A 21929-nucleotide genomic window follows, 5' to 3' on the forward strand; every position below is an offset into this window, starting at 1 on the left:
AGTACGTAGTAGTACTTTTCAGGTCAGTTTGGAGTTGTTTCATAATGCAATGTTTAAAAATGTTGTAGCTTTAAATTATTTCAGTTTAACTCTTTTTCTTCCCCACGGTTCTTTCCATATCAACCTATTTTAGTTTTCTGTGTTACTAAGCTTATAATATTGCACAAATAGTTCACCTAAATTTAAGTAAACATGTTCTCTGGCTGTTTTGTTCCTAATGTTACCCAGCTGAACAGAAGATCTTTGGGTTTTACAAACATCTCAGTGAAGTTCAGACTCAGACGTGAAGTTGCTTCAGTTTCTGTGAACATTACATTGAATTCTTCTCAGATGTTAACACCTCATTCATTTTAGTTGCAGCCTTACAGTTTCATCATCGCCATGGTTACAGCACAGCTCCTCCTCTTCCTCTGTGAGCTGTAGCCTACGGCGAGTTTAGCAGATATTTAGATGTTTAAGTGACTTAATGAAATTAGCTGCAGGGGTTTTTTCAACCTTTTTTATTCAGTGAAACATTAAAGTTTGTTTAATCAGAGTGACGAAGATGCTTTTTATTTCTTTTTGGAAAACGATAAACTGAGTGAAACATTTAATGCGTCTGTAGTATTTGTATGAAGCTGCAGGGAGGTTTGCATTTAATGCACAATTTTGCACATATATTTATTTCTTGTAATTTTGATGATTATTCCTATATTAGGGTTTGGCTGTGTGATAAATTGATATTTTTGGTTTACTTTTTGGATTTCTTTTTCTAACATTCTACAAATGAACTCCATGGGTTTCACAGCCCAATTTATTATTTTATTATTTATTATTATTTGAATTCAGGTGAGCACAAAATATAAGGGTCAGAAAAATATTTTTTTAATCTTTTTTTTTTAATAAAGAGACATGTCAAGAATACAGTCGCAGTAACAATAAAAAAATTAAATGACAATAAAAGTGAAATAATGTGAGAATAAAGTGTTAATATTACCAGAATAAAGTTGTAATATTAAGAGAATAAAGTAGAAATTTTGTGAGAACTCCAACACAAAAAATAAAAGATAAAATGAGGAATGTTGGTTGTTGTGAAGTTATACTTTAGTTTAACAGATTTAATCTTTTAACGCATCATCAAATTATTGAAAATATTTTCTGTCATTTGTAATTTCTCTTTTAGAAAAAAGAGTGAGAAAATTAAGTAGCCTCAGTCCTTTCAAAGTGAACCAGAATATATCTGATTCTAGTGAAGGCTGGAATCAGATATATTGTAACTTTTCCACCTTTAATTACATGTTTTCCATCCACTCAACTTTCTCTGCATATGCTTGGATTCATCACTCTGAAAAGTTGCTAAAGAAATGTTTCTTTAGCAACATTTTGTGCTTGTAAAAATGTTAAAAACAGTGAGAAATTACAGAAGCAGGTGATTGATAAAATAATCTGAATTTGATTGATCTTATCACTTGGCTACCAATAAGTCAAAGGATAAAACTGACAACAAAAAAAGTTTCTTCTCTAGTGTCAAGAGGATCGAACTACATTTTTCATAAACTTCATTAAATGTTATTACTTCATCAGTTGTTTCTGACAGAATAAACACCTGGATAAACTGAAAATTGTGGTTTTCTCACAATAATAAACAAGATATTGACATTTATAAAATATAACAGCAGGTGAAACGAAAGGAGATTGTCGAGTATTTATATTTCAAACAGAATCGCGCTTTGTTCCACCGTTTCTCTTTCCCATTCTGGTATGGCTTCCGCCATCTTTGTTTCTGTATCAACGGCTCCGCATAAGGATGACCAGCCGCGCCCTCTGCTGGATGGTGGCCAAACTACAATAATAAAAGAAGGTTTAATGCTGTCAGTTAATCGATTGAACTTATGTTCATCTAATAATATGTCGATTAGTTGTTTGCAGAGTGTGTGACTCACAACAATGACAAAAGAAACTAATCAACTGCAGCAAGAATATACTGAAACGGCGGGAGGTTTAACCTGGAAAGATTTGAATTTGAAATCTTTTTTTCTTTTTTTTTATCACTGTGCAGTACATTGTGGTTCTGAGATCCGTAGAGGGGTCGGTGGTTCCGTTGCCGTCCGTCGCCTCCATCAGCAGCAGCTGCAGGAGGAGGAGCATGGACCCGGCAGATGAGCGCCATGGAGCGGCCCGGTGTTTTCTGCCCTGCGGCGAAGATCTCCATCTATCAGTGCGCATTAATTGAAATGGCGCATTTGGCCGCAGGCTGCGGTAGGCATGAAGCGTGACGCCAGACGCCATTTAGTCCAGAACCAGGGGGATGTTGGACCTCCATGTCCGGGTGGATCAGCGTCTGAGCCCTGCGGATGGTGATGAGCCTTACCGGACCGAGCAGCCCAGTTTATCCCCGACAGAGCGCGTCACCAGCCGGAGCCCCGCGCTCCGTGTTCCGCTCCTCAAAAACAAGTCCGGGCAGGAGGACCTATTCCGGGCCCCGAGGGTCTGAGGTGCCCCGGGGCAAACTCGTCCTGCAGCCTGCGCTCCTCTCTGTTGGTTCTGGTTTGTTTCTGCTTTACGCACCCTCACCAAAAGGACGGAGACGAAGTGGAGCGGGCCTGGAGCCGAACCCAACCGAACTTCAGCTGGAGATACCGAGCTGCTGTCCATGTCTTCCGTGTCCGTGTCCTCCCAGGTGAGAAAAAAACACGCGCTGCTCGTTTAAACCTGATATTCAACACTGTCGATGGTCCTGACGTAAGACCAGACTTCATTTAAAAACCTCCAGTTTTATGCTTTATGGACTGTTTATTCCGTTCAAAGCACCGATATCATCAAACTCAACACGAGCTACGAAAAACATAAGCCTCTAAAATCGGCACTAGATACCAGTTTTAAAGTTGTAGGTTTTTAAACTAAAATGGAACTTTTCCTTCTCTACTCGCTACATGTTCTTCCCGACAGAAATGCAGCGCTAGCTACTTAAAGCTGCATTTTTAATACATTGGACGTCTCTGCTGACAGATATTTTACAACCCGAATTCCCTTAAAGGCCTCGGAGAGCCGTAATCAGCTGGAAAAAATTAGCCAAGTCGCTCTTTTAGTTTTAATTTGTAAGAAGAGGCTTAAATGTCCAGATTTCCTGACGGGGACTGGAATAAGGCGCAGAAAGCTGCCCGTTTGGCCTTAAAACCTGCAGATATTTGAAAACACAATGTGCCTGTGCACACGCTCCCATCTATAGGTCACATCACGGCACATGCACGCGCATGGGGAGGCGTGTGGGTGTTTGGCTGCAGGCAGCATTCAAGACTCCTGTTTCCCTCATGCTTCACAGCCTCGTGGTGCCGGGAATGGGGAGTGGAGGGAGGTAATCCAGTTAGACCCTCCCATTAACCCCCCAGGACATCATGCTAATATCTCCTCTGTTATTACCCAGAGCTGTTGCTGTCACTTTATAAGACTAACCATTCTACTCAATTCAAAAATACTTTATTTATTCCAAAAGGAAGATTAAATATTGGTGTAACTTTTATAATTCAAGTATCTTCAAAGAATCGTTGTGGATGGTGATGCTGTGAGCAGGAAGGATCTTCAGTTTAGCCCTTTGTTACAGAAAGGCGACTGTCCCTGGTGATACAAGAGAAGACATGACTCACAATGGACTCAGCGTTTTTAATGAAACAGGAAGTAAAGTTTTTTTAATGACCCATAGCTAAAGCTCCTCTCACCTGTTCCCTCTGTCCAGCAGGAGGGGCGAAGCCTGTCCAGGATGTCTCTGAGCCACTCACCTGTCTCCCCCATGACGGCGCAGGGCATCCCGTCCCCCGCCCAGCTCACCAAGGCCAACGCCCCGGTTCACATCGACGTGGGCGGACACATGTACACCAGCAGCCTGGCGACGCTCACCAAGTTTCCAGAGTCCAGGTGAGACGGAGTGGACAGGTGTGATGAGTTACATATCATCATGACACACCTGCAAACTCAAACAGTTGGTTCTGAGGAACAATTTGGTTCAGACAAAGTTTGATTTGTAGTTTGAAGAGAACAGTCTGGACTAGAGGTGGAGAAAAAAAAGTCAATTCAGATTGCATAGATCCCACAAGGATCCCACAAGGATTACTGCCGACGACATATTCGCGTTTGTAGATAGATTTTTACCCAGAATGCCTGGATTACTGCCGACGACATATTCGCGTTTGTAGATAGATTTTTACCCAGAATGCAAATGGAAAAAAACCGTGAGCGATGGTGACTGGTACTGACTAGTATATATTCCATTGAGGGAAACTAAGTTTCATATCTGCTCAAGAGCCCCCCTGGTGGTTGAAGAAAAATCCACATATATATGAAAAAAAAAACACTGAATGCTCTCTGGTATTGTTCAGGGGGCCGGACCAAATGAGGAGGTGGGCCGGATCCAGTATTGTTCAGGGGGCCGGACCAAATGAGGAGGCGGGCCGGAACCGGCCCGCGGGCCGTAGTTTGGGGACCCCTGGAGTAATAGTTGTAATGTACTTATGTTGGGTCACCAGGGGGCGCTGTGGGGGCTCAGCAAGTTGGAGAGAAGATGAGGGAAAAAAGTGTAAAACTAAAAACAAATTTAATTTCATACATTTCTTAAATAAATTTTCATCATAATTTTTGTTTACTGTTATTGAATCTGTTTTTTTTATGATAAAATATAAGTTAAAATTTTTTTTTTAAATATGATTGGCCGAGCTACTTAGCAAGCAAGACATGGAAACATTTCTGACAAGAAAAGACCAAAGGGGGGAAAAAAGCAGAACTGTGGAAATAAAATAAAATTTCATGTGATTAATATAAAATTTTATATATTTTCTTACAATCAAAAGAGGATTGTGATGAAATATTTTATCATCTGGTAAGAAAGTCATAATATATTATCAGATAATAACATTTTCCACCACAGAATTCATGGCCATCTGAAATAGGACGATGTGAAGCAGCTTTTATGCTAAATTAATCTAATAATTATGGAATAGTGATTAAAAAACATTCTAAATGTTTAGGACGTACAGAGATTCTGTTACTCTGATCAGATCGGCTGGTGTGGTATTGATAAGTGATCGGTTTCCAGGATCGGCCGTCTGTTCAGCGGCAGCGAGCCCATCGTGTTGGACAGCTTGAAGCAGCATTACTTCATCGACAGAGACGGAGAAATCTTCAGGTTCATCCTGAGCTACCTGAGGACCTGCAAGCTGCTGCTGCCAGAAGACTTTCAGGTGGGTCAAAGGTCATCTACAGGGGTCACTTCCTATGTGGACCGGGTCAGAACATTCACCACTCACAAAGAGTTAGAGGAGGGAAGGAAAAATAAATAGGTTTTGGAGGGAAAGAAAAGAAAAGCATGCAAGAAAGGACAGGAATGAAGGAAAGAAAAGAGTGAAGGAAGGAGTGCAGGAGAAAAAAGCAAAAATAAAAGGAAGGAATCTAGATTATATGTTGGTGAATAAAACCTGGAAATCCAAATATTTCCCAATAATTTCATTAACAGACCTAAAAGTACTGAAATCAGATCCAGAGGATATGAGTCTTTGAACAGATTCCTGAACTGATCCAGTTCCTCCAGCAGCAAATTCTCATCCAGCTGTTTGTTCGTCTCTCAGGATTTCCCCCAGCTGTATGAGGAGGCCCGGTTTTACCAGCTGGCGCCGATGGTCCGGGACCTGGAGCGTTGGCAGGCGGAGCGCGAGGCCCGGCGGTCGGCGGCGCCGTGCGAGTGCCTGGTGGTTCGGGTCACGCCCGATCTGGGCGAGCGGATTGCCCTGAGCGGCGAGAAGGTTCTGATTGAGGAGGCCTTTCCTGAGACCGGAGACGTCATGTGCAACTCGGTGAACGCCGGCTGGAACCTCGACCCGACCCACGTCATCCGCTTCCCGCTCAACGGCTACTGCAGGCTGAACTCGGTACAGGTGAGCCAGCCAATCACAGAGCAGATACCTGCGTTGACGGAGTATCAGGGCCATTGTAGATTTAGAAAAATAACACATTTCCATCAAAAAAATTCTGAAATTTTCTAGAAAAAAAAACGAAATTGACTTCAAAACTCAGAAATTTCCATGTCTTCATGTTCCTTTGCTGTTGTGGTTTTACTCCGCCATCTTTGTTTCTGCATCATCTGGCTCTGTTTAATTATGGCCAGTGGCGCCCTCTGCTGGATGGCAGAAATGATTAAATTAGGGAGAAACTTACTTTTATCATTTAATGAATTAATCTTAAGTTTATTGACCTCATTGATCAAATACCTATTTGATTGATAAGCAGCCATTCTGCTAAAATCAAGAGTCGACTGTGTTTCCACAACAAATGGTTAAATTTTAACATTTTGTCACCTAACCAAATAAACAGAAAATTGTGATTTTTCTCACAATAACAAACCTAGAAATATGAATAAAATATAACAAGTAGCTTGAGTGTTTTTATTTCAAACCAGAGCAGCATAAAGTGCATTCTCCATCTTTTTCCATTCTGCTTTGGCCGCAATCTTTGTTTCTGGATCAATAACTCAGTTTAAGAATGACCAGCAGCGCCCTCTGCTGGACGGCAGTCAATCTGCAACACTAAAAGAAGGTCTAAGGGAGTAGTGAATCAACTTATTTTTGGCCCTAATCAGAACCCTTACTTTGCTCTCTGCAGGTTCTAGAGCGTCTTTTCCTCAAAGGCTTCAGCATCAAGGCGTCCTGCGGCGGCGGCGTCGACTCGACCCAGTTCAGCGAATACGTCCTGTGTCGAGAACTGAGGCCGAGCCGGTCCGTTAGCAGCACCCTGGTCCGGATCAAACAGGAACCGCTGGACTGAAACCGGAAGCAGCTGCTGCTTTCAACTTCCTTTTTCTACCCAACCTGTTTTCTAAGCTTCTTATTTAACATTTGTGTTGCAGATAAAAAGTTTAAAAAGAAACGAGAAGTTTCTTCTTCCTTTATTTTATTTTGTAACAAAGGTACAAACGGTGTAAAACTGCATCAGGCTGAATGTAGGAAATATAAATAAGTCCTGAAGCTCAGGAGCTGGATCCAAACTAAAAGCTGTTAAAGCTTAAAAAGTCCAAGTGCGCTCCATCATCGAGAATTTTCCAGAGTCCAGGTTCAGCTCAGTCTGCCGGGAGGAGGAATGTCGGACCTTCAGAACCTGAGAGAGTTCCTGTGTGTCGGAGAACCAGCTCCCTGCAGGGGAACGCTCCAACACCAACCGACCGGCCTCCATCAGTTCCTGAATTGTTGAACTGTTCCTTTAAACCGTCTGCGGCTCTCTCTCTCTCTCTCTCTCTCACACACACACGCACACACACAGACACACTCTCTAAAACAGCGTCCTCTAACCGATCCGACCGTTGGGAACATTTAAAACATGGCGAGCAGTCAGAAGGCACCTGTTCAGGTACAGCGCTGGAGGGGGGCGTGGAAAAGCTGGCAGCCAATCAGAGAGCAGCTCACTGTCCAACATGGCGGGAAGTTAAAACAAAGCCGCTGCAGTTAAAGGAGCGTCCCACCTGTTCTACCGCACACCTGCCTCGTTTCTCACCTGGTTCTGCTGCGCCCGGCTGGAGTTTCAGTCCAGAACTGGTTCTGGAGTTTAAACTACATGAATGAGGCTCACTATTGGTTCTCCAATTGATCAATGAGGATCAATCACACTGCAAAAACACCAAATCTTACCAAGTATTTTTTACAAGAGTATTAGGGCCATATTAAGAAAATATAGTCAAATTAATATGGGAATAAAGTCAAAAATGAAGAGAATAAAGTCAATATTTCTAGGATAAATTCATGATATGGTTTAGCATAGCTCTAATATGCCATACTAAGAAAAATACTAAAATTACAAAAATAAAATCATAAAATTAAAATAGTAAATATTTCAATAATAGCCATGATGACTTTATTCTAATATTTCCCTCTTACCCCTAAAATAAATTTGATTACAAGAACAAAGTTGAAACATTATGACTTTATTCTCATATTTTATAATTTTCCTAGTTGGCCCAAATATTTTGTCATGGCGCCATACCAAGAAAAAAAACTATATTATGAGAATAAAGTCATATGGGAATAAAATTTATAATATTACAACTTTATTCTCATAATAATTTTAATTTTATTTTCTAAATGTTCTTAGGGTAGCCCTAATACTCCTCTGTATTTTTCTTCTAGTTTTTAGTGAAAATATCGTAGTACACTTGAAATAAGAAAAACAACTTACAAGCAACTTTTCAGAAAAATATAGGAGCTTTAAATTTATAACAAAGGAAATATGTCTGATGATAAAACCAGTATGTTTTTGTAAATACTCATAAATTATTGACTTAAAACAAGCTCCTATATCTTGAAAACATTTACTTTTGAGTAAATTTTGTCTCATTTCATGTGTGCCAAAAATATTTGCACTAGAAAGTAAAGCAGAAATACTTGGTAAAATTTTGTGTTTTTGCAGTGCGTGTTTATCAGGCTGATCCGAAACAACCAAACTGTCCCTGAGTGAGAAAACGTTTCATCTAAATGTTCTAACATGATTCTGGTTCAGTTCTGAACTAAACGGGTTAAACGTCTCTGAACAGGTCAAATCCAACAGAACCTTCCCTCCTCTGCAGAACCCGTCCTGGTGGTTGGGAGTTCTCCTTTTCCAGCAGCGCTCTGTAGCCGGACCACTCCTGTCTGCTATCGCTGGAGGACCAGCAGGGGGCGCCAATCACTTCAGGAGGGCCTTGTAGAGCATGAGGGAGCGGGCCGAGCTGCGGTCCTGCTCCAGACACAGGATGAAGTCCCTGAGGTTGACCCGAGTGATCCGCTGCCGGAGCTGCTGCCGGGATGAGGAGGCAGAGGAGCCGGAACCGGATCCCGATGTCACCTGAAGGGGGCGGGGTTAGAGAGTTAAACTACAGGAAGTCAAGAGGAAAACTGCAGAGGAAGTTCATGAGCTTCTCAGATCCATCAGTCTATAAAATAAGTCCAAATCAGAATGTTCTGCTCTGGTTCTGGAGCTGGGCAGCATCAGACTGGGTTTATCTGTTTGGGATTTTCCGTTTTTTCCTGCCAACAGGAGGACAACACCGCAGCAGATTCCAGGATGAAGCTTTCAGGGTCATCAGGACGTTGATTTGTCTCTGTCTCACACGAGGCCTAACGATTATTCTGATGATTAAGCAAATAATGAATCCGGCACATTCTGCTGATTTTTCATTTAACTACTTAAGCATGTTTTTTTATACATCAAAAAATACAAGTAAATAATTCAATTACTTTTTTGAAAAAGAGATGGAACATTTTATTTTCTAAAATACAATAACAGCATTTATTTAATGTACGCTTGATTATTTGTAGCAAAGGCTATTTATAAATGCAGTGTGGGGCTAATCTGTTGGATTAACCGATTAATAACTACACAGAAAACGGAGCCTAAAAGGAATATTTTTCACAGATTTTGAACCTGGTGAATCTGAGTCTATGCCACAGTACAAATGATTTTCCTTTATCTTAAATGCAATATGTATGTCTATATAGAGTATTGTTTTTGCTTAATTACTGCTCTAACCGTTTTTCTTTCGGCAAATAAATTTTTTTGAGTCTGTATACTCAAGTTTACTTAATCGATTACTTAAATTAGTTGGCAATTATTTAAATAATTGATTAATAATGATTAATTTGATTATTCGTTCAGCCCCAGTTAACTCCTCTCTAAACTTGGCTTGATGCTCGAGTCCTAATTAGACATTTGTTCGACTGAGCAGCTCAGAGTGTAATAGCTAAAATAAAAACTGTGGAGAGAGATGGATTCTCACAGTTCATGTTAAATGAACAGAATCAGAAAATCTCCAGCAGCTGCTAACAGAGTCCAAACCCCAGACATGAGGGTTAGAGGGTTCAGTGTCTGCTGAGAACATGGCTCCCTCCTCCCTCCCTCCTCTGACCCTGTAGCTCATTTCTGCAGGGCTGCCTCCAGGGTATGGAGGGCCAAGGGGCTTCATGAGTCCCCGTTAGCCCCCCCAAGCGGACTCTGACCCCCTTTGTCTGAGGAAGTAAACGCCTACGGGATGGGGGAGGAGTCAAGAGTCCAATATCCTCTTGCATGTTATTGTTTACATCCAGAAAGACGATTCTTTCACATGCCATCCGTAGCCACTCTGCTGCAGTAGAACAACTTAACTAAATAAAACCAGGAGATGTAGGTATTATTAATTTAGTGCAGTGAGCCACAGCAGAGGGAAAAATAACTCAGACAAAAATGTTAATAAATAACTCAAAACCACTCCTACTCTTCTACTTTTCCCCCTCTCTCAATATGTTGCCATAATAACTAACTGAAAACAGCTCCACTAATGGATCAGGACTCAACACCAAAAAACACTAAACCAGGGGTGCCCAATACGTCGATCACGGAAGGTTTTGACGGAAGAAAATATTCTTCACTAAGCCTGAATAAAAATATTCACTAAGATCCTAAACGTTTGTAGCTTCATTAAAAAAGAATAATTATTTTTTAAAAAAATCAACGAGATGTGTTAAAATTAATAATCTCAGTAATTATTGTTTGAACAAGATGTTGCGCAATTCAGTGCGTTTCGGTCCCATTAACAAAAAAAAAAAAGAAAAAAAAAGGCGACTCAAAGACCGACTGACGAGCAGAGCAGGAGTTTAAATTAGCTACTCAACCACCGCTGTGTTCATGAGAGGCTTATTAATGATCGAGGAATAAATATCAAGCCTGGAAACGTGATATCGCAACGGACTGAATGTTGTGTTTTTAACATAATCTCTGCTCGGCTTGCGGGGCGCAGGCGGTTGCCACGGCAACGGGTGTGCTAAACGACAAAGAGACAGAAAGTAAAAAGGTAGGAGTGGTTTTGATTTGATCACCTGTTCGGGTTGTTTTACCTTAGTTTACCTTTGCTGTGGCTCATCACACCCGCTGCAGTTTCTGAACATTCAATAAATGACAAACTTGGACTAATGACCTCGTTCGTATGTGAGCATAAGTCACAACAAACATCAAATAGGACAAATATATTTCATTAAGTTTTAACTAATTCTACCGCGATAATTATGTGAAATTAAATTAATTATATCCCAACTTCTGAAGATTTGCCTTTACCTTTTCTGGGCTCTTTGGTTAGTTTCTCATATTTCAGTCATCAAACCAAAGTTCAGATCTACCCTGACTGACTGACACCTGCTGGCCTCAGGTTTGCAACCAGCTCATGACTGAGAGACCAGTGAACTGCTCCCAGTGTCGGAATCTCACTGAGGAAGAAACTGCGTTAGGTTTTCTGTCACTTTATTATTTCTGCTACAACTGATGTATATTCGCATATAAAATAAGTCAATAGAGTTTAATTTGCAATTTTTATGTCTTTGNAGGTTTTCTGTCACTTTATTATTTCTGCTACAACTGATGTATATTCGCATATAAAATAAGTCAATAGAGTTTAATTTGCAATTTTTATGTCTTTGTGTCATGAGGTAGATCTCAGGTGGCTGGTGAGAGAAAAAGTAGATCTTGCTCTCAAAAAGTTTGGCCACCCCTGCACTAAACCATTTCCCACACAAAGAACAGAACATTCAGTCCATTACAATTTTATGTTTCTAGGCTTGGTGTTTATTTTATAATTAGTATTAAATGTTCATCTGAACACAGACTGAATAATTATTAGCTACACCTACTCTACTGATAACCTGTCAGAGTTGGTGTGTAGGTCACCATTTTTTATTTTGTAACTGAACCGAACCACCAAATTCCACAGCACACCTACATGTTAAGGATGTCAAAGTCAAGCTAGCATAACTGACCTACTTCCATCTCCCTCTCTATTTTTCCTCTTAAATTAAAACGTTTTCCTGACCTTGTTATCTCATCGTCGTACTCTTGACAATTATTAGGAAAGCACTGCGTCGCTTTTTCTTTTATATGTCGTGTATATTTAAGATTTAGCAAATTATGTTGACAACTTGACAGCTAAAACCAATGGTAGCCATTGTAGCAGCTTTTTGGGGATCTTGCATGCATAATGTCACACTACAATGTGTCTATGTCATCACAAGGTCACATGATCAAACGGCTGATTACCTCACTGCTCGCTGAAGCTCCGCCTCCTGAGTCCAACTTGCGTTTCTTTCTCGGCCCGATGGCGGCAAGCGCCGTGAGGTTGGCGTCTCGCTGTCGCATCTGAGCCAGTTCCTGCTGCTGCATCTGTGGACAGGAAGTTAAAGCTGTTATGAAAGGAAGTTGAAGTGGTTCAAACGGGACGTTTCCTGTCTCAGAGCTGAAGCTGAACGTGAAACCTAGCCGTACCTCTTTAGCCTTCTGCTTCAGCCGAGCCTGCTCCGGATCCTCCTGCCGGGCCCGACTCTGAAAGAGAAACAAAATGTGACCCATTAGGCTTCTTTGACCAGGTGAGGATCGCTCCATGGTCTGATTTTAGTCTGGTCATCCACTGCACAGCGCATACAGCAGTAAAACTAGCTCACCAAACATTCTGGAGCTCAGTTTTGGTTGCTAGGTAACAAGGCTTGGCTCTGCTGAGGTTGCTAGGCAACGGCACAGTGCCCATTAACTGTAAAAGAACTTAATCTTACCAAATATCTTTGGTCTAGTTTCTAGTTCAAATATCAGTAAACAACAAATAAGATAAAACTAACTTACAAGTAACTGTTCAGCAAAGAAATAGGAGTTTATTTTAAATAATTAATTCTTTAATACTGATTTAAAAAAGTTAAAGTTCAGTAAAGTTTTTATTCGCTCTGACTGGAGGTTCTAGATTGTGACATCATCATCCAGCTGAAGTTGAATTTCAGTCTCTGCTTCGCTTTCCCCAGATCAGGTTGAGATATAGAGTTAATTAAACAGGTGTTCCGTTGCTATAGCAACCCGTTTGGTACCTTGGCGGCCTTCAGCAGCATCTCGCGCTCCTGCTCGTCTTTCCGCTGCTTCTCCATCCGCTCCAGCGCTTCGAAGAACCGCAGCTGGGAGCGAACGTCCGACGACTGCTCATAGGTCAGGTTTCCTTCATCCTGAGGGAGGAAGGCCACGGATCGGTTACCGAACTGACAGGAACCCGGTCAGAACTGACAGGATCTGGGTCCGAAACGGGCAGCTTGCAGGTTATCATCTATTTAACACCCTGATCTGCTTCAGTAGAGGTGATTATCAGGTGATGAAAGATGAAGGTAAATTTTTTAAACTAGAGGTGTCCAAACCAAAGTGCAGCCCAGGGGCCTCGGAATAATTTTGTGTGGCCCTGGTGAAGAGTGGTAAAAACTTTCGCTCTCCAGCAAAAGTTATTTGATCCAAATGGAAACTTTTTGTATTTTTTGGATGGGATTTTCAATTAAAATTCTTTCCTCTTAAGTAGAAAATGTTACAAAAAGCATTTTACATTTTTATTTTAAATTCAAATTCAGTTTTGAAAAATCCAAAATACTTTGATTCCCAAGCGAAATTAAATAAAAAGAATAAAGAATACCATTGGGAACAAGGATTTATTAAACTTGGCCAAACACAGCAAATGTTTATCAGGAATACTATATTTCTTTTATTTAGGTAAATCTACAATAATTAATAGTTTTGTAACTCATTTCATCCACAAACTTTGCAAATTGCTGAGCAAATAGAAATAAAAATGCAAATAAAACTATTTTCCATATTTAATTTAAAGACATTATGTCTCCTGAGTACTTTGACCAGACAAACAAAACATTTGGACTCTGCCATCTTAAACCATATTGGGCTTATTAAAACACTTCTCAGTTATTTATATATAAAATCTGGTATTAAGAGCCACTATAATCCGTGTTATTCCCACGTTCTCTGTGACCTCTCACCTTTGCACCGTCTGTGCGGTGCTGAGCGATCACAGAGGCCTTTTCCAGCAGCGAGCGCAGTCTGGATTCGGTGGCGTGTGAGATGAGGTTCACGACCTCCAGAGGCACCTCCGTCACGCCCAGCTTCTTGGCTGGGGAGCAGAACCAAACAGAACCATGAGAACCATCAGAACCGAACCAGCATGAACAGTTCAGCTGGAAAGAAACCATTAAGCATCCATTGCTCTCAGATACTGAAAATGCACCATAATGCAGCCCTGACCATGCAATTGGTGTTGCAGTGGCTCCCCCTGCTGGTCAAGATAAATATATAATATTACCTAAATAATGGATGTACTGACCTGAGTCCAGGATGCGGCGGTGCAGAAGGCCTGGCGGCAGAAACGCTTCGTCTTTACAGGACCGGATCTTGGTGCCGACGAGCTCTGAGCTGGTTGCTAGGATACGGGCGTTTTCCTCGTTAAGGTTGACTCCGGCCATTGAAGCCACATCGTTGATGTCGTCGTCGTCTCTGTGGAGGTTCAGCGAGAGCCAGAACTTTTAGATTTGACTGAATGACTGGAAGTTCAACGTCCCGACTAAACCATGAAACTCTGAGCTGATGAAGCCCGGCTCTCCAGCTCACTGTGACGTTTATTCAGTTATTCATTTCTCATCACCACCAGGAGAAAAGTTACACATCTGACCTGCATTAAAAAGGTCGCTTGTAATTAGTAAAACTAAAAGCAAGCTGGTTGTTACTATAGTAACCAGTAATAAAGCTGCTGAAGCTGAATGAGCTTTTTATTTTCACCATACAGTCTGACTCAAACACACATTTATTGATGTTTATTTTGAGTTTATTCGGCTGTGATTAGGTGATTATTTCTGAAGCTGAATCAGAAACATTCAGAATGGCTGTAAAACCAGTTATCTGCCAGGTTAGGTATGAAGTTTCTGTTCCTGGTGCTGATTGGACATCAAACCCACCTGAAGGTCCCGCCCCCGGGGTCAGTCGGTTTCTTCTGATTGGCCTGAGCTGCCAGGTGGACAGGAGCTTTACCTGCCATGGTGGTGGGTCCCCGCAAGAGTGTGGCTGCAAGGGGAGACGATTCAGAGAGGGCAGGTCTGAATGCATCGTTCACTTCTCCTTAGTAAACCTCAAGAACTTCTTAAGTATTTTCAATGTAAGTTTTCATACTTTTTCACTTTGGTCATGACAAAAACACAAATAGACAGTTTCAATTCACTATTATATGACATTAATTGAGAATAAACCCATAATTTAACCAAAAAAAAAAAAAAAAAATCTCCCAATTTCAATAACTTGAACATATGGAACCTTAATTCCAATTACACGGATCAATAACTCATTGAGCCATTGGGAATAATGAATATTTCCAATGGCAACTATTCAGCTGTAACATTTTTCAAAGTTAGGCTTTAAATGTAACTTTAGATTGCACCACAAAATACAAATAATACAAAAATAGGCAGCTTAAAAGGACTTTATATAGAAATGAAACATTTTCCAGTCCTTGAAAACACCTAATTGAAATTCAAGCACTTTCAAGGATTTAGGTGACCCATTTTTATAAGCTTCAGCCTCACCTGGATGTCTGATTTGCTGACTGAGGACCACAGGAGAACGGGTCTGGATGGTCTGGACTGTAGCTCTGGCCACAGCCTGCAGCAGAAAACAAAACATCATCATGTTTATTATTAATCACCACTGAAATCACAACCTTGTTTAGACATATTAAAGCTGACATATTATGCTTCTTTGAACAGGTTACGATTGCTCTATATTGTTCGTGACACTTTTTGCAGAAAATCACGTTTAGACAATAAAATTTTAGTCTCAGTTCTGCTTATTTTGAGCTCCTTACAGAATGAACCTCATCACTTTAAATCCAAATAAGTTGCATGTAAGCTAAGCCTGTCACAATAAGCAATAAATCAATTAATCAAATTAATCACATGGTAAACTTACATGAGCTCAATAATTTTCATTCTCATTAATAATTTGTGAAGGGCAATTCTGTTTACAGAAAGTTCATAATCTATTTTTATGCGTTGCTAGATGACAGGTGGAACTCTGCTGGTGTTGCTAGGTAACAGGCTGGGCTATCCTGGGGTTGCTAGATGACAGGTGGAACTCTGCTGGTGTTGCTAGGTAACAGGCTGGGCTATCCTGGGGTTGCTAGGTGACAGGTGGAACTCTGCTGGTGTTGCTAGATAACAGGCTGGACTATGCTGGTGTTGCTAGGTAACAGGCTGGGCTATGTTGGTGTTCCTAGGTAAGGGGCATTGCCTGCTGATTTGATGTTACATTTGGAAGGTTTTTGAAACATCTCATTTTCTAGACACCAAAAAACTTTAATTTATGACCAAAATATAGCTGGAAGTTTATTTTAAACATTTGGGCCATTTTAGAGACCTAAGTAGAGACCTAAAAAAGTGCAAATATGATTTTTTGTTTTTATAGGTCCTCTTTAAACCACTAAAGCAGTGAAGGATGGGTTGCTGAGTGTTACCGTGTTTGTGATGGGTGGAGTCAGGCGGACCGTGGTTGCCGTGGCGTTGACGGGCAGCCGCGGCCTGATGGCTGCTGCGGTGAGGGAGCCGGGGGCGGCTGGAGGCGGAGCTGAGGTGGTGGGCGGAGCCGTAGTCAGAGACTGCTGGCTGTTGAGCAGAGTCTGACGCAGAGCAGGGAGGCTTTTCTGAGGAGATGCACACAAAGTTCATCACTGCAGGAAGCTGCTGGTGGAGGTTTGGTGCTTTTATCAGCAGATTTCATCTTAGACAACATTGCAGAACCTCATGTTTTCTAATTTGGGGTATAAAAGTATTCATACTGAAAACATCTGGTACAAACCTAAACACATGCAGAATGTGTTCAGGTTCTGCACATTCTGCATGAATGTGCAATGGAAGACTTTGTACTGAAGCTGCAACTAATGATTACTTGATTAGTCGTTTATTGTCACAGTTAATCAGATAAAAAAGGCATTTTTTCTACAAAATTATAAGTACATTAAAATAAACAGAATTACAGTCAGTTTAGAATAAGAAAAAAACTTTTATTGCATAAAATGCAAGAACAGATTGATTTAGGCTTTCATCATTTGTAGCAAAGGATGAATCTGCAGCTAAAAATATTTCTAACATCAACATGTCAAAAACTCAGCCTTCCTGCTTGGCTTATCAGTATGACTAGGTCAGCTCTACACGAGCTGACCTAGTCATTATTTTTTATATTAATCTGTTAATAAACGGACATCAAAAGGTGCTTTTTGATGTCCATTTATTAGTTTTAGATTCACCCCGTTTTTTTTGAACAGGGTGAATCTAAAACTTGGTAGAACATATTTACAGACATATTTTTTATTTTAATTTTATTGTTTTTATATTTTTGTACAGTTTGGGCTTAATTACTTTTCTGAGTGTGTTGTTCTTTCATCAAATTGCATTTTTTAGAGTCTGTATACTCCAGTTAATAATGAATGGATTACGAAATTAACTGATGATCACTTCAATAATCGATTCATCACGATTAATCATTACAGCCAATATTCACTCCTTTACCAGCAACTATGGTTATTAGCCTGTAATGACCATAGTTACAGTCTGATAAACATTCATTCAAATCTAATAACATGAATATTATTAACATGAATAACACATTTATTAACATGAAATTACTGTAACTAGCAATATTTTCACTTATCTAATTTTATATTTTTTTATAAATGTAGCTACTGACATGCATAGTCATTAACATCTAGTTAATACCATTTTTAAAATTTTATAATTCTTAAAAAATATTAGGATTAATAACAGTAAAAAACAGAGTTCAATTACCACAGCAATTAGAATCAGTTAACCTTATTTGCAAATGCAGCTTTAAAGGCAGAAATATGTATTTTTTCAGGACAGGTACCTTGAGGAAGGGGATGAGGTAGGGCTGTGGGGAGGACTTCAGCTCAGCCTGCAGCCGAGACGTGAACTCCTCGGGTTCGATCTTTGCGTCCTGAAAAGATGTTAGAGCGCAAAGACGTGAAGATGTGAAATATAACGGCACAAAGACAAAGTGTTCAGGGATGTAACAGACGGACACATTCAAGTTTTAGGAAATGAAGTCACAGGAACAAAAAGCAAGAGGATAAAAGAGGACACCATGAAGACACGAACTGGACCTGAGGAGCATCTGGATGCAGCAGAGCTGGGCAACATGGCTTAAAAACAATATCTGATTTTTTTTTTTAAACCATTTTTTTCTTGCTTTCTTTTCTCGGGAAGGAATTACAAGTAGTGTTTATTATTTCAATCATCCCTTCTGTCAGTTGTACGATGGAGTAGAAGCATCAGGAAAAGGATCTTAGCAGCTTACAAGCAGGTCCTGAACGAGGGTCTTCACATTCTTGGACGTATCGGGAGACGGGGAGTTATGCGACGCCAGCTTGATGAGCGTGGACAAGAAGTTCTTGCATTTCTTCACGTTTTCCTGCATTTCCTGTTGGGCACAAATACGTGTGAAAAACAAAGCAAGAGCGGGAAGCCGGAAACATTAGAAAATGACAGGAGCCAACCTGCGACACCACGGTGACCCTGGCGCCAGGCGGGGCAGCGGGAGGGGGCGTGGCGGCGCCGCCGGGTAGCGGTGCAGGCTTGGCGGCGGGCGTCACCCCCGCCGTGATCACCGTGGAGGTTTTCTGAGGCGGCGGCATCTTCACGGCTCCGGCAGCAGGAACAGCGAGGGGCTTCAGGAACAGAGAGGCATGATTAGATCCAACCAATCGAACTGCATGGCTCAAAGCATATTCATGTGTTAGAATGGCCCAGTCAAAGTCCTAACTAAATCCACTGGAACTAAGGACTAAGCAGATGTTATTAGTTAACTGATTGAAACTCATTTTAATCTAATAAAACATTAATCGATAATTAATGGTAAGTTTATTAATTGCTTGCTATCCTAGTCTGTTTTATGTCGGGCTATGATCTGTGTCTTCACCTGTTCCACCTCTCAGCAGGATAACTTACCTGAACAGAGGTGGTGGAAGGAGACTGGACTATTCTGGTGGGAGCGGGTGCAGCCAGCCGGACCGTCTGGGGGGCTCCGGGCACCTGCAGACGATTTATGGTTTGTTTCAGAATAAAAATCACCTGATTCTGATTTTACTGAAATTACAGATTAACTCCAGAATTTATGAAGAAGATCTTCGTCAAGTTCTGATGGTCTCAAACTCACCGTGGTGGCGGTGCTGACCCGGATAGTCGATGTTGTCAGCGGTGTTGCGGGTCTCTGGGTGACCACCGTCTGACTCTGCTGCAGCTTGGCCTGGGCCTGGGCCAGAGCCTGCTGAGGGACCAAGACCAGCTGACCCGTCTCGGTCCGGACCAGAACCATACCTGCAGGAGAAGAATCAAAGCAAGTGATCGAAGAGGTTCTACAGACTGAATGAAACAGAACAGCTGAGCTGGATGGAAATCTGAACCAACTAGACAGACTGGAGAATTGAGAACAAATTAGATCAAATATTTAGAGTTTGTTTTTGTGCTCAGCTTTAGGATGAAACATGAAAAACTTCAGGCAGACTAAACCTGAAAATCTGGGAAAAATTAACGAGAATTCAAAGAATTTCCAGTTTGAGATAAAATGATTAGAACTGAAACAGTTAATCAGATTAATCATGATGAATCCCTTATTGAAATATTCAAGTAATTTTGTAATCGATTAATTGTTAACTGGAGTATACAATCTCAAAAAAGGATATTTGCTGAAAGAACAGCAGTCAGAGCAGCAATTAAACAAAAACTGTTCAAATAAATACATACATTTTGCATTTAAGATGAAATAAAAAATAAAACTTTGTACATATGTTCCACCCAAAACTAAAGTGTCTTAGTTTTAGTTTCACCTAGTTCAAATTCTGTGGAAAAAAAAATCTTCTTTTAATCATGTTTTGTTATCCGATTATTACTACACTGCAAAAAAAACAAAAATCTTACCACGTATTTCTGTCTAGTTTCTAGTGCAAATATTTTAGTACATGTGAACTAAAACAAAAATAACTTACAAGCAACTTTTCAGAAAGATACAGAAGCTTGTCTTAAGTAAATAATTCCTAAATATTAAGTTCAAAAACAGTAAATGTTAAACTTAGGGCTTCAACTAACATTGATTTTAGCAATCGATTGTTCTGACGATTAATTGGATAAAAAAATCGGCATATTCTGCAAATTTTTTATTTAGCCACTTACATCTTTTGTACGATTTTATAAGTACGTTAAAATAATTCAATTCCTTTCTTAAATAATAAAATAAACATTACTTAAAATGCAACAACAAAGCATTTCTTTAGCATACGCTTGATCATTTGTAGCAAAAGATGCATCTGCAGCTAAAATATACTTCCAACATCAACATGAAGAGTCCTTGCTGCCCAACTTCACATCAGAACAGTGCAAGACTGAACTGTTGATCAGTTTTTTATTAACAGATTAATAACTAAACCAAAAGTTATTAAAAATTATTTTATCATTATTTTACAGTATTTAACCAGGAGAAGCTAAACTATGTAAATATGTGTAAAACATATTTACAGACAGTGACCAGAGATTGTTCTTATATGCAATATATATATTTTGTACAGTTTTAATTACTTAGAATATGTTGTTCTGATTGAAACTAAAGACTCCAGATGATCCATAGTCTGTATACTCCATAAAGTCTTAATCAATTACTAAATTAGTTGGCAAATATTTCAAAAAATGTTTTATCCCCATTAATCGTTTCAGCCCTGGTTCCACTTTCAGATGTTTTCACTTATAGAAAAATGTTCCATTTGTCAGTGGATCAAGTACCTTTTCAACCAATATTAAGGACTTATTTACTTAAAACTGTTCTACTTGATAAGAAGAAGTTTTTTGAAGTGCAGCTAAGTCAGAGCGTTTGGATCTTTGAATTGTCCCTCCAGAACCAGGAGCCACCATCACAGGACCGATCATAAGCAGGTGTGTGTTCTCACCTGGAGGGATGGTGAAGCCGGGCGGCAGCTGGATGGTTGTCTGCTGCTGAGGCCGGACAGCCAGGGGGGTCTGCGGGGCAGCCGGCCGGGTTGTGGCGGTCACCAGCTGGGGTCTCTGCGGCTGGATGGAGGTGGCCGCCCCAACAGCAGCACCGGGCGGCCTCACCCCGGTCTGAGCCACTCCGTTGATGGCCGGCTTGGCTGCTGCGAGGGGTGTGCTGGATCCGGTCTGGGTCTGGATGATGGAGGCCTGGGCTGCAGCCGGAGCCGGAGCCGGGGTGCTGGTCACCAGCATCTTGGTGTGCATTAGAGGGTTGTTGTGGTTCAGGACCTGAGCGGCTGATAGGGAGGCTGAACCCTTCGGGTCCAAACCGTTCTGGGCGGTGCTGATCACGGGGCTGGGGAGCCCCTGTAGGGTCACAGCAGGGGAGCCCGCCGGGGATTGAGGAGCAGGGAGTCCGGGTTGTGAAGCCAGGGTCGCGCCGGGTGGAGGGGCACCGGGTGAGCCCTCCACTTTCCCGGCTCCGGTGCTGCCGTTCAGGGGCTGTAAGCTGGGGGAAGAGGTCCGGATTGCCTCCACCGGGCTGGGAGCCAGGGCAGCAGCCCGGGGGAAGCTAGCAGCGGGCTGGCTGCTCAGAGTTACCGGTACGGGTAAAGCGGTCAAAGAGGGCGCTCCTGCCGCTTGCAAACCGGTTCCGGTGTTTCTTATTGCCCCGGCGGTAACAGAGGAGGGAACGGTTTGCCCGGACAGAGGCTGGTTGGCGCCCGGTTCCCGGGTCGACCCCGCGGTTTGGTGCCCTTGTTGAGGCTCCGAAGACCCCGCTTTCCCTGAGAGGCGGCTAGCCGCCGCCACGTCCCGCTTCCCGTCCGGATCAGAAGCCGCGGGGAGGTTTCTGTCGCCCAGCTGGGACTCCAGGGAGCCCACCAGGTCGCTGACCGCCTTCTCGTCCACCTCGGTGGACAGCATGTCCTCCAGCGGGTCGGGGGCTCCCGCCATCTTTGATGCTTCGCTGTTGTGCAAATCGTTTTTTAGAATGTACGCATGCGCCGAGGATCCGGCTGCATTCGGAGAAAAGATCTAGATGGATCAAAGATCTAGATATGCCAAATGTTTCGAGAA

General features: G+C 41.6%; 2 protein-coding genes across 3 annotated transcripts; one reads left to right on the top strand and one right to left on the bottom strand.

The window, feature by feature from the left end:
- The first annotated feature begins 1815 nt into the window (after positions 1-1815).
- On the top strand, positions 1816-6888 carry LOC103150273 (BTB/POZ domain-containing protein kctd15-like). Of its 2 annotated transcripts, none has more exons than XM_007569815.2 (5): positions 1816-2659; positions 3713-3891; positions 5066-5210; positions 5595-5900; positions 6625-6888. In XM_007569815.2, the coding sequence occupies exons 1-5, from the start codon at positions 2633-2635 to the stop codon at positions 6784-6786; spliced, it is 819 nt and encodes a 272-aa protein (XP_007569877.1). In that variant the 5' UTR covers positions 1816-2632; the 3' UTR covers positions 6787-6888. The 2 variants fall into 2 exon arrangements, with proteins under 2 accessions (XP_007569877.1, XP_007569878.1); XM_007569816.2 differs by having other exon boundaries at positions 3716-3891.
- A 1458-nt stretch (positions 6889-8346) lies between these two features.
- LOC103150274 (transcription initiation factor TFIID subunit 4-like) lies at positions 8347-21926 on the bottom strand. Its single transcript, XM_007569817.2, has 15 exons — positions 20810-21926; positions 19030-19190; positions 18822-18905; positions 18371-18541; positions 18172-18294; positions 17722-17811; positions 16316-16501; positions 15390-15465; positions 14769-14874; positions 14141-14310; positions 13800-13930; positions 12858-12989; positions 12271-12327; positions 12046-12168; positions 8347-8832 (listed from the first exon to the last, which is right to left on the bottom strand). Exons 1-15 carry the CDS (start codon positions 21804-21806, stop codon positions 8674-8676), a joined length of 2766 nt encoding a protein of 921 aa, XP_007569879.1. The 5' UTR covers positions 21807-21926; the 3' UTR covers positions 8347-8673.
- Between the last annotated feature and the right edge of the window lie 3 nt (positions 21927-21929).

This window comes from Poecilia formosa, unplaced genomic scaffold (genome assembly GCF_000485575.1).
Source record: "Poecilia formosa unplaced genomic scaffold, Poecilia_formosa-5.1.2 Scaffold246, whole genome shotgun sequence".
NCBI classification, from domain to species: Eukaryota; Metazoa; Chordata; class Actinopteri; order Cyprinodontiformes; family Poeciliidae; genus Poecilia; species Poecilia formosa.

Coding starts and splice junctions, on each gene's coding strand:
- LOC103150273 (XM_007569815.2), top strand. CDS start 2,633: ATGTCTTCCGTGTCCGTGTCCTCCCAG. Junction 3,892..5,065: donor ACCAAGTTTCCAGAGTCCAG/GTGAGACGGAGT, acceptor ATCGGTTTCCAG/GATCGGCCGTCTGTTCAGCG. Junction 5,211..5,594: donor TGCTGCCAGAAGACTTTCAG/GTGGGTCAAAGG, acceptor TTCGTCTCTCAG/GATTTCCCCCAGCTGTATGA.
- LOC103150274 (XM_007569817.2), bottom strand. CDS start 21,806: ATGGCGGGAGCCCCCGACCCGCTGGAGGACATGCTGTCCACCGAGGTG. Junction 18,906..19,029: donor GGGTCAGCACCGCCACCACG/GTGAGTTTGAGA, acceptor AATCGTCTGCAG/GTGCCCGGAGCCCCCCAGAC. Junction 14,875..15,389: donor TCAGCAAATCAGACATCCAG/GTGAGGCTGAAG, acceptor CTCCCCTTGCAG/CCACACTCTTGCGGGGACCC.